Source organism: Phocoena phocoena, chromosome 1, assembly GCF_963924675.1.
Source record: "Phocoena phocoena chromosome 1, mPhoPho1.1, whole genome shotgun sequence".
Classification (NCBI taxonomy): Eukaryota; Metazoa; Chordata; class Mammalia; order Artiodactyla; family Phocoenidae; genus Phocoena; species Phocoena phocoena.
The window spans coordinates 30,457,884-30,470,312 of NC_089219.1; the positions used below are offsets into that span (position 1 = coordinate 30,457,884).

General features: G+C 43.0%; 1 protein-coding gene across 2 annotated transcripts in view; it reads right to left on the reverse strand.

Annotated features, from left to right (window-relative positions):
• MTF1 (metal regulatory transcription factor 1) overlaps nt 1-12,429 on the reverse strand; it is a 38,783-nt gene that overhangs the window by 9,501 nt on the left and 16,853 nt on the right. Inside the window, exons 3-7 of one of the 2 annotated variants that reach the window (XM_065883848.1) lie at nt 11,596-11,834; nt 10,657-10,788; nt 8,230-8,303; nt 7,645-7,781; nt 4,115-4,192 (exon numbers count right to left, since the gene is read on the reverse strand). In XM_065883848.1, coding sequence (XP_065739920.1) covers nt 4,115-4,192; nt 7,645-7,781; nt 8,230-8,303; nt 10,657-10,788; nt 11,596-11,834 — 660 coding nt within the window. Of the gene's footprint in view, nt 1-4,108; nt 4,193-7,644; nt 7,782-8,229; nt 8,304-10,656; nt 10,789-11,595; nt 11,835-12,429 lie in introns of both variants that reach the window. The other variant, XM_065883839.1, reaches the window with a different exon arrangement.

Below are 12,429 nucleotides of genomic sequence, written 5' to 3' on the forward strand. Positions count from 1 at the left end.
GACCGCACAAAACCTGTCTTCAGGCTAGACTCTGACGTGGTGCCAGCCTGAGCTTTAAGGGCATTTTGCATCAGCTTTGCTTCTGGGAGGGGGAAGGATCTCTTTGGGGCTGGGCAGAAGCACGGCGAGTGGAGCTGTCCACCAATCTAGAGGGCCTCTGAGATGAACTGCCCACTTGAGCCAAGAGGCTCCACCATGACTCCACAACCGGCAGAATGAGAGGGGTAGTTCAGTGAAGCTGATGGCCAGCATGGTAGAAGCTGAAGGCAGAAACCTATGTAAGGCTTCCAGCTTCTAGTCCAGAGGGAGTTAAGAATCACAGGCCAAAACAGTGCCTTCAAACTTTTCATCATGACACAAAGTAGGAAATATATTTTATATATATATATATATATATTTCATGTTACATACATATCTGTATGTACGACTGAAACAAAACCCTGTGAAACAGAACCTATCCTTACTACGTGCAATGTCTTCTGATATTTTCTATTCTACTGATGTCCTTAAAGTGTTGATTATAAGCCACTATTTTATAACCCAATAAAGATGTGCCACCCACTTTGAAAAATGGTGAGCTAATGACTACCACTAAGCTATAATTACAGCTTTGCAACTCCTTTACGGTTGTTTTTTTTGTTCTACCTGTTTACGAATCATTATCAGGAACAACACTGTTAAAAAAAGGAATGAGTCCGTGTGACTTCAAAAGATTATGCGCAAGAATGTTTACAGCAGCACTCTCAGTGGCTCCAAACTAGAAACTATCCAAATGCCCAAGGGCAGTCGACCAAACGAACTCTATTATATTCATTTAGTGTAATACTGTTCAACAATGAGAATGAATGATCTATTACTAAACGCAACAACGTGGATTAATTTCTCAAACAAAACGTTGCAAGAAAGAAGCCAGCACCAACGAGTATATACCACATGACTCCGATTATACAAATCACAAAAACAGAGCAAACTCATCTTAGGTTGTGAGAGGTATGACAGTCGTTATCCTTAGGGAGAGGTAATGGCTGTTAGGGGGACTGAGGGGGGTCTTCTGGGGTGCTGGGAATGTTCTGTTTCTTGATTTGGGTGCTGGTTACCTGGATATGATGAACTGTGATGATTCATCAAGGTGTACCTGATAGGTGTACTTTTCAGCATGTATATTATACCTCAATAAAAAGTTTTTCTTACTTAAAGGAAAAAAGGAAGGTGCTGAGGGGACTGTGACTCAGCCACTACCAGGCTTTAGGGCAACAACCCTGGGGGCAGAGTGGGAACTGCCCCCCAAAGTAGAGGAGACAGAACAGGCTAAGCCTCTGGGGCCTGGAGCAAAGAGACACAAGAACACTGAGCCGTCTGCGAACAGGATGGGCCGCTCCCCAGCACTTCAGCCCAAGTTCACTCCTAGGACACAAGCACGTGGCTGCCCAGGAAGCTGTAAAATGATGATCTCATAAAAATATATCATTTGATTTTAACAATTCATCATCTTTTTTTTTTTTTTAAGCAAGCAGAGCAAAATTAATCCTATTACTTCAAGGAACTGTGGTCTTAGTTGAAAGACTAAAAATGAGCCTATTTCCAATTCTGGGATAAATGCTGGGTGACAAGGAGACAACATATAATTTGATTCCAAGGAAGAAGAGCAGGCCTCTCTCTTGCTGCTGTAAATTATGGCAGAAAAAGCTTTCCTTTTTTTTTTTTTTTTTTAACAAGTACTCAATGTCCCCTCATATGATTCCTCACCTGGTGACCCCAGCGCTTCAGAAAGCTCCTCAGTCATATGTCACAGCCCCAGCCAGGGAGTGGATGCCTAAACCATTTCATATGATCTCTTGAAATTAAGGAGATATTATACCCAGAAATTTTAGGTTGTGTGGCTTAGAGGGCAATCCTGGCCACACAGTGCATCAGTTTCATTTAGAGCATTAGCTCTGAAATGTGAATATGTCAAACAATCATATGAAGTGCTCCTTTAACGTTTTTCTTTGTTCTTCAGATTGGCTAATTTCTACTGATCTCTCTTCCAACTTAACTGATTCTTTCTTCTGTCATTTCCAACCTGCTGTTGAGTCCATCCGGTGAATTTTAAAATTTCAATATATTTTCAGTTCCAGAATTTCCATTTGGAACATATTTTTTTTTATAGTTTCTATTTCTCTGCTGAGATTTCCTATTTATTAAATCATTACAGGCATATTCCTTTATGTGCTTGAGTGTTTAAGAGCTACTTAGAAATGTCTGCCCACTAATTCTAATTTCTAGCTCATCTTGGGGTCAGTCTCCATAGATTACCTTTTCTCTTGAGTGGGGGTAATGTTTTCCCATGTCTTTTTTTTTTTTTTTTTTTTAGTATTTATTTATTTATTTGGCTGCACCAGGTCTTAGTTGCAGCACGTGGGATCTTCGCTGTGGCATGTGGGATTTAGTTCCCTGACCAGGGATCGAACCTGGGCCCCCTGCACTGGGAGGGTGGAGTCTTAGCCACTGGACCACCAGGGAAGTCCCTTCCCGTGTCTTCTTATGTTCACAAATTTTGCATAACCCTGGACACTGCAAATGATATGTTGTAGAGACTAAGGATTCTGTTATACTTCTTGGAAGAGTATTTGGTGTTTGCTTTAACATTCCGGTGACTTGGCTATGCTCCAACTCCAAGCTCTGTCTTCCCTGCAGTGGATGGCAGCTGTAATCTTTGTCCAGCTCTTTAGCCTCAGCTGGGCTGCTTAAGTGTCTGCCCCACACACCCACAGTTCAGGGGTCAACTAGAGATTTGGACACAGCTTATACACAGAACTCAGGACGCCCCCCGTTGTGGCTCTCTCCTTTCCAGGCCAACCCCCCGACTTTCCAGGTGCTGTGGTAGCCCTGAACTCTGTCCTCTGGTTAGTCAAGCCAGTAAGAGGGAGTGTTTACTGAGCCTGGGCCATCTTGCTTGGTATCAACCAGGACTTGCCCTGAGATGGATAAACCATAAAGCCTGAAGACCCATCCAGTGCCTTTGCTGTCTTCCCAGTGGCCCCTTCTTCCAAGCGTTACCTCTGCCTGTTTGGGTTGCTCTCTGGTGCCTTCAAGTAGTTGTTTTTATATTTTGTCCAGCATGTACAGTTGTTTTCTGTGGGAGGGCAGGTCTGATAAGAGCAGTTCTGCCATTACCGGGAGAACCCAGGCCTTGGTGTGCTAATATAAAATTGCAGTGTCGGGTGCCCCTTCCAGAGGATACTCAGTTGGTTTGGGAGAGGCCCAAGAACCTACGTCGCAGAAGAGGCGCAGAGGACTCCATCATTCACAATTTGAGAAATACTTTTTCACAGCATTCCTGAGTCACTCAGTCTCTGTTCAAATCCTTCCTATCACATGGATTCCTCCTTATTTATTGTGCATATACTCACAGAAAATCTGACCTAAGCTATATTTACTTACCAGAGAGAAACAACAAAAAATGCACACTTAACCACCAGTGTCGGTGACCCAGTAAAGCTCACAGATCCTCTTGAAGGAGCATAAGCTCAGGACTGATGCGGCAGTTTGCAAGATACATCGTGGAGTCACGGCAATGGCAGAGGGAACCAAAGCAGGCAGATCAAGAAACACTGGTGTGGTCCCCTAGCAGAGGGCCTGTAGAGGAGGTCCTCCGCAGAACCCCCGTGCAGTGAGCTCAAAGAAAGGAAAAAACTGACTTCGGTCAGACTGGCAGGGCTTGAGAAAAGTCTGGAAACGGAATCCTGGCTCCCCCTTACAGTGGATGAATTTTAAGCTCCTCAAGGACAGACCACAGCTACTTCACCACCACCACAAGCTCAGCACCAGCACTCTGCCCGACGGAGTGGCCACTCAAGAAATATTTGCTAGATGAATAAAGACAGACATTTTCTGGGGCAGGAGGTTATCAAGTGAGTGATCTAGGTCAAAAGGCACTACACGTCAGAGAGAACAACCTCTCCAATGAGAGCTCCTACCAGGAAACAAGAGCAAAACACCCTGAACGGTTAGTAACTGAACACAACTCAATCTGAAGGACTTCAAAGACTGGCCCTCCTCAATTTTCCCACCAAAGGGAGGGCTCAATTCTTGCACTTATTTTAATGGCACCCATAATCACAGGTACACTTACTGTATTGGAATTTTCTTGAAATTCGGAATCTGTGGACAGAAGGCTTAAATTCCTCAGACAAAGTGAGTGATTTGTATCCTGTGAAAGAAAAAAAAAAATCTAATTAAGTAACAAAAAAAATCAGGATTTATAGTAGCCTATCAGGTAATAAAACACTTGATTAGAGTGTCCCTAAGGTTCCAAATGTCTAGAGAGTAAAAAACCATTCAAAGCAAGGGCTGTGTGAATTATTTCCATTTTTAAAATCCTGATATTCTTAAGAAGAAATCTCTTACACTCTTAAAGATAGTTAATAGAGTTTAAGAATTATCTCATGACTCAGGCTCCAGAGTAACAAAAGCTATAATAACATGAAATGGATAGTATTTGTATAATTGGTCCTACCACTGATAGAGCAACTTCACATGACCTCATTTACTATTCATATAAACCTTCGAAGTATTACTTCACATTCCCATTTTAAGTATGAGAAAATTAATGCTAAGACTAGCAGTGAACTGTCCAAAATCACACAGCTAATTAGCATAACACAAACCCAGTGCTTCTGACTGAAAGTCCATCTTCCTTCCATTACATCACTGTGTCCCCAACATGGGCATCTCGGGGACCCTTACTCAGAGTGGTACTGAGGGGTTATTATTCATATATGGCTGTCTGGGCTAACTCTGAATTCTGGATTCCTAGACAGTTGGAATTCACATACTTCATGTGGTAACCCTGCTTTACCTCATGGATCAGCTGTTCCCATCCACGCGTGCATTCAACAAATACTCACTGAGCATCTACTATGTATTAGGCACTGTTCCAGGCCCAGGGATACAATAATAAAGAAAACAAAGTCCCCGCCACCAGAGAGCTTACATTCTAGTGTGGGGAGGGGGTACAGACAAAAAAACCAAATACATATACAGTACACAAGATGATGATACGTGCTACGGAGGGTAAGCGGAGTAGGGAAGGCCAGGGTTAAGAGCTGCCCTTTTATTAGATTAGGGAAGGCCTCATAGATAAGGTGGCCTCTGATCAGATACTGAAGGAAAGAGGGCATGGGCCATGCACATACGTGGGAGAAGTGTTTCACACAGAGTATAGCAAGTACAAAGGCTTGGAGGCAAGAGTGGGCTTCCCTTGTTCAAGGAACCACAAGGTGGACGGTACGGCTAAAGTGAAAGGAAGTGATGTAAATGAGGTGAGAGAAGTGACCAGGACAGAGTGTCTAGGGCCTTCTGGACCACTGTAAAGATTCTTTTACTTTAAGTGATACAAGAAGCTACTGAAGGGTTACGAGCAGAGGACAGACATGGACAGAGTAGCAGTGGGGAGAAGAGTGGGAAACGTGCTAAGAAAACCACTTAGCAGGTGACTGCAACAATCAGGCCAAAAAATGACAGTGGTTTGAATGAAGTAATCACATCAGATTCTAGATATATTCTCAAGGTAGGGTTGATAGACTTTGCTGGTGGGTAGGGGGTATGAGGGAAGAAAAGGAGTCAAGAATGACTCTAAGATTTTTGGCCTGCTCCACTAGAAAAACAGAGGTGCCATTTACTAAGATGGGATAGACTGCACCATTTACTAAGATGGGGTAGACTACAGGAGGAAGGCTTGACATGGGACATGTCAAGACTGGGAAATCTAGGTGACAGCTGGGTGGAGACATCAAGTGGAAGGTTAATCTGGGCTAGAGATACAAACTTAGGACTCAAAGGCAATCTCGATGACATTGAAAGACTGAGACTAGAGGAGATTCCCTCCCCTGGGGAGCGAACAGCCATCCAGAGTAGGTGAGGTCTGGGCGATGTGCACTAGGGTCCTCCAATGCATAGAGACTGTGGCAAGAAACTGTCCTCAGATTGTTACAAAAACGAGAAAATTGATCGTGACTTCATAAATGCAGCTTTGTACACAAAGACTCTCAAATCTTAGTATTTTCATCTGGTTTTACAGAGGAAGAGACTGAGGCGCAAAGAAGTCATTTGCCTAAGGTCATGTGACTAGTTGTGGAGCCTGGATGTGAGTTCACACTCTTCACAACCAGTGCTGGGGTTTTTTTTGTTTGTTGGTTTTTTTGTTGTACGCTGGCCTCTCACTGTTGTGGCCTCTCCCATTGCGGAGCACAGGCTCCGGACGCGCAGGCTCAGCGGCCATGGCTCACGGGCCCAGCCGCTCCGCGGCATGTGGAATCTTCCCGGACCGGGGCATGAACCCGTGTCCCCTGCATCGGCAGGCGGACTCTCAACCACTGCACCACCAGGGAAGCCCAACCAGTGCTGTTTTGCCTCTTACGACATAGGGGTCAAGGACCAGGCTCTGGAATCAGCCTGCCTGCCTAAAGGGAACTAATTACAAGCTTTGGATATTTAGACAAGTTATTTAATTTTTCTCCTTGCCTCAGGTTTCTTTATCAGTGATATGGGAATAGTAACAATACTGGCCTCTTGTGAGTGAGATAATTCCCATAAAAACAGCACAGTGCTTGGTATATAGTAAAAATTCAGTAAATATTAGTTATTGTTACTAATAAAACATAGGGGGAGTTATTACTAATAAAACACATTCAAATCACAGTCCTTATAAAGGGATCCTTTGTTCTTTAAATATTAGAAACCACAGAATTAAATTATGCTGCCTTTCCCCAAATCAAAACTGTATTACATACTTTAACTGTATTACATACTTTAACTGTATTACATACTTTAACTGTATTACATACTTTAACTGTATTACATACTTTAACTGTATTACATACTTTAACTGTATTACATACTTTAACTGTATTACATACTTTAAGAACCGCATTATTCAAAAGAGGGTCGGTGTGCTTCTGTTTATCTATGAAATAGCAAAATAATAACAGTTCTCAGTTCCTGGGTTCAAAAGACATAAGGTAAGTTACCCAATACCATATCAGAAGTAATAACAGTAAAGTTATCCCAGGACCTCTCTGGAAAGAAGCTGTAGAGGAGAGGGAAATGTGGTGGAAGGGCTTGGTAAAGAACAGACAAAACCACCTAAAACTCTGCAGAGTCTTGTTCTGTGGTTCAGTGCCTTAAGGCGGTGGCTCTCAAACCTTTCGGTCTGCAGACAATTCAAAAGGGCAGGGGACCCCCCCAGACTCCGCCTGGTTCTCCAATGATGGATTAATGAATGTGTGAAGCAAATCATTAACTCATGTCCCAAACTCAAGTGCAGATGTACCATTTTATAGACATGAATGGGAAAATAACACCCTTTGAGAGCACCTGGCTGACACTTTGGAAGCCATTCGGAGACCTCTGGGTCCAAGACATCTCTTCCACCATACCTGACGGAGGGGAGGTGGAGCTGAATCAGGGGCTGAAGCACAGGGAGCCTGGTGAAATTTCTGGCTTCCACCACCTCATCACAAAGACATAAGATCTCGACACTGATTTCTTCTCTCTCACTAACAGATTTAGAGAGAAGGCATTTTAACCTTTTATTTTGATATGCAAACAACGGTTGCTGTTCTATGGTGCCCAGATCAAAACGAGAGACAAAACACTGCACACCTCGGATCCACTGTGACTTAGAAGTGCACTGTATGAATTTCCTTTGTTGTCGTGACCTTTCATGTGACTTTTGAGACTGTATTGAGTGCTGAATGTTTTCTCACAGCCATTACTGGGGCAGAAAAAGGGTCTTTCACCTGCAAGAATGACAAGAGGTATTAATTTTACCATAAAATCATTTCACTGGATTAAGACATGTACTTTCCCCTAACAGAGGGAAGTAAATATTCTAATAAGGGTTCAAGTAATAAGTTGGATAAATTACAAGTTAATCATTCCAGTCCTAAAATTTAATGTAGAGCAAAGCACTGAGAATGGCCTGCTCCTGGGAAGTTAAAAGAGAAGATTCGTTTTTTTCCCCCCAGATTCTTTTCTGAGAATCTCTGCATTGGTTTTATTTCTTAAGGTTGGACCCCTGAGTCCAATCTTTAGATCCTTTTTAACCTCTGAAAGAAACTCAAACATTATAGGTGAAGGCCAAATGATGAGGCTTGCTCTCTCCACAAAGCTCTACAGGTCTCAATGGAAGTACAGATATTTACTGACTCAATGAAGGTTAAAAAATAAAAATTAGCCTAAACTCACCAGTATGTGTACGGACGTGAGTTTTAAGGTGGTGGCTTGCTGCAAATGCTTTTCCACAGCCATCATGATCACACCTAAGTAAGTTGTTTAAGCAGAGAGGATAGCAGTCATTAGCTAACAGACCTTTACCTTCAATATCTCTTGTAAATACAAACTTACATTAAAACAACTGCTTAGAACACTAAGATCAGCTCAATGAAACTGGTTTTACAGATGGGAATGATGACAGGTCCCTGGAAAAGTAAGGTGACAAATCTCGGATCAGAGGGAGAGGTACGCCCAGGATAAGTATTTCTTGTCCTACAAGTAAGGCACATGTTGAGAGCCCTAACAATACAAGCCTTCTGATGAATTACACAACAGAATTCTATTGACAATGAGAACACATATGGAAAATCTACTGCAAATGGAATATAAGGAACATCAGTGGTGGGTACAGAGGCTCTCACATGGGCATGGGGACTGAAATACAACACTAGAACAAAATCAGTCAGAACATACTGGCTGTAATGTAATTATCTATAATCTTCAGAGAGCTTCTCTCTTTTACTTTCTTGATAACCAAAGCTAGAGGTAATATTTCCCTCCTTAGAACTCCTAGGGCATTTTTCTATATGCTGCTTTTATGGCACCTGTCATTCCCAACCTTACTTTAGCTCTACATGTATACATTTGTTATCTGTTCTCCTAGATTATAATTCTTTTGAGGGAAGGGTCCATGTAGTTCTTTACATCTGCTGTAGTCTTGCACATAGCAGGCATTCAGTAACTATTTACGTGAAAATGAATGCATTTTCTTATAAGCCAACATATTTTATTTCTTTAAATAGAAAGCTTCTCTAAAGCATTTTACCTTTTAAGTACATAAAATCATCGTGTCTAAAGCCCCATCTAGCATTCAAGAAAAATTAGCAGTTTTAATCATGACAAGAATGCGTGTGACTGAACAGAAATCAGAGTCCCCTTGACAGCCCTACGGGGAAAAAAGTAACCCACGCTTCACAGCAGCTGGAGAGTAACCAACTAGAATCTAAATACTCTTGCTTTTAGAGGGGCCATGACTCAGGAATGCATCTGTAATTTTTGAAACACATTTCCATTTAACTGGTGTTTAAGAGTTGACTGTCCCTGAAGACGTTTCAATTTCTAGGTATCCTAATGAGATGAGTGCTTTGAGAACAGAAAGGTAGCATATTTAATGCCATGCACGTAAGAGCAATCCCTCCTGTCAAATCAAAGACACTGTTTATGGGCCATTTTCAGTAACATATCTATATTACATTTAGGGGGAAATCCTTACAAACTGATTACCTTGTTAAAAATGTCATATAATCATCCCAAAGTTGTTCTTCAATCCCTGCTGAATGCCCAGAACCACGCTAAATGCTATGAGCAGAGGAGAAAGTAGATGATACAACTCCTTCCTTCAACCTTACATTTATACATGCATCAATTAAATATACATGTGTGTGTCCATATATATATATATATATAAATTGAAATCTACAGATAAAAATGGATGCTCCTATATGTTTGTATGTACACATGACATATTACAAAGCAACAACCGAACAAGTGATAAAAGAAAAAAATACCTGAACCAGTAGCCTAAGCATCCCTACCCCTCATTTCCCCTCATTTCCCCCTTCCCTCCTCACCTCTTCTTAGGTACGTATCCCTGCCTCTGTGCTCAAAGCTCTTTCAGCATCTCAAGTCTCAGATACTGTCTGGTTACTTGTGATTCTTTTCTCAAAAGGAGAGCTGGTATCTTAGTATTTCTCTAGCACTGATAAAAGTACCCACCACGTAAGTGAGTTTCAACAAACGTTTCTTGAAAATAAAGGGGTGGGGAGGCTCCCCTGGTGGCACAGTGCTTAAGAATCCACCTGCTGATGCAGGGGACATGGGTTCGAGCCCTGGTCCGGGAAGATCCCACATGCTGCGGAGCAACTAAGCCCACGCGCCAAAACTACTGAGCCTGTGCTCTAGGGCCGGCGAGCCACAACTACTGCACCTGCGTGCCACAGTTATTGAAGCCCACGTGCTCTGCAACAAGAGAAGCCACCACGATGAGAAGCCCGCACAGCGCAACTAGAGAAAGCCCGTGTGCAGTAACAAAGACCCAATGCAGCCAAAAATAAAAAGTAAATAAATAAAATAAATACATTTATTTTTTAAAAAAAGGAAGAAAAGAAAGGGAAAGAATGAGGCAGAGAGGCCACCACCCGCAGAGTAGGTAGGGATGCTCCTGGAATCCATCGCCACTCCTCCAGTCTGCAGTAGTTGGTTACAACTATCCTGGGGAAAGCAAACACTGCCCAAAGAACCAGCGAAGGGAATTTCCTTTCCACTTTGACAAATTTTAGAGGACATCAAAACACTCAGCTGAAACCTCGTCAGTGACAAATAGAAAACAGCAAGACCCACCGAAATGGCTTTTCTCCTGTATGGGTTCGAATGTGCTTCCTCAGATCACTGAGCGTGGTGAAGTACTTGCTGCAGCCTTCAGATTCACAGTTAAACGTCTTCCCTGTGTGAAGCCTCTGATGTGCTTTCAGCCTGCAAGGTATCCCAGAGAAATCCCCTTTGTCATAATGTACTACAGAGCCTTCCCACGTCAGCTTAATGTGCATCAGGGTCAAGTGCATAAGAATTCTATAGCCATAATACATTAGTATCCAACATTTTGTGCTCAAAGAGAAATTCAGAGAAGTATATGGCGTAGTGGTGTGAGTGTGACCCTGGAGCCAGGCTGCCTGGGACTCAAATTCTGTTCTCCTCTACCAGAAGGGGGACCTTGAGCCAGTTACAAAACCTCTCCGTGCTTCCATTTCCTGAGCAGTGGCTGTGAGGGCCAGCACTCAGAACACTTCCTAGCACACAATGGGTGCTTTTTAAGTGTCAGCTAGTATTTATCATGTGTGCTATTTTATACGCAATGTTGAACACTAATATAAGTCTCTTGACACAAACGGTGGAAAAGGGAAATGGCTGAGTGGACCACTCCCCATTTCTTGCGGGTAGAAAAAGTTAATCTTTAAGGTGAGGCAGGGAAGGAAGTGAAAGAAACCTTGGTTCCAAGCTCCTGAGCCAACAGGAGATATTATTCTATGCTAAATACTAAAATCCTGAGGCCAGGATGGCATTCCAGGAGATATGAATCTGGACACAAATGGACTCTGATTTTTAACCAACCCAGTATGTGTCAATCTTTAAGTTACAAGTTCCTCTAATGAACTGTCAACAGTTGAGCATTCCTGTCCTCTTTAAAGCCCTGAAAGTGAACGTCTGTACTGTACAGGGAGAGCTCTGCAGTCAGAGCTGGGGTCAGAGGCTGGTGGTGCAGGGAGGGAGGAATGGGCTGACCTGTATAGCGTGTTGAACGCCTTCTCACAGCCCTGCACGTCGCACTCAAACGGCTTCTCCTTCGTGTGCACCCGCACGTGGATCCTGAGACTGTAGGAGGTGAGGAAGGCCTTGCCGCAGCCCTCCTGATTACAGACAAAGGTGTACTCTCCCCGGTGGGTCTTCTGGTGGGTGCGCAGGTTGCCTGCTGTGCTGTAGGTGCGGGGACAGCCCTCAAAGGTGCACTGGTACCGCTTTACCTGGCAGACAGAAGACACCTTGTCAGTGGGACAGAAGAGCTGCTCAGGGCCTAACTCCCCGCAGGGCTTGGCTCTCAGGAGATGCAGATGAAACACACAGGTTTTTATCATCAACACAGAAAACACCCTCTAACAGAAGTGGGGAAAATCTTCCCGTTGACCAAATTATACCCGGACGACAAATGATGCGAGTAATGCCCAAGAGACAAGCTCGTAGGTAGGTAAACACTCTAAAAGAATATAAGAACAGTGTTTTCGGACTTGTAAAAGTCTACTCCCATAGGTGGGCACATACTACTACACTTACCCATATTAAAATACAATTTGACTTTAAGGCTTGATTGAACATCCTGCCCTCTGGCACTATATCTTGACTGGAATTGACCAATGTTAAATTGACTTTAAAACACTCTGAAATTTATATACTCAGTCATAGGTATACTAGCACAGTTTTGTACTAGCATAATTTCCACTGCATTATTTTCAGGTCTACAGAATGAAAAAAATGTACCATGAATTTCTGGGAGTATTTGGTAGTACAACGTTTCTCCAAGCTTCCAGCCTATTGGTCTCCTTCCCACCATCACACCCTTCT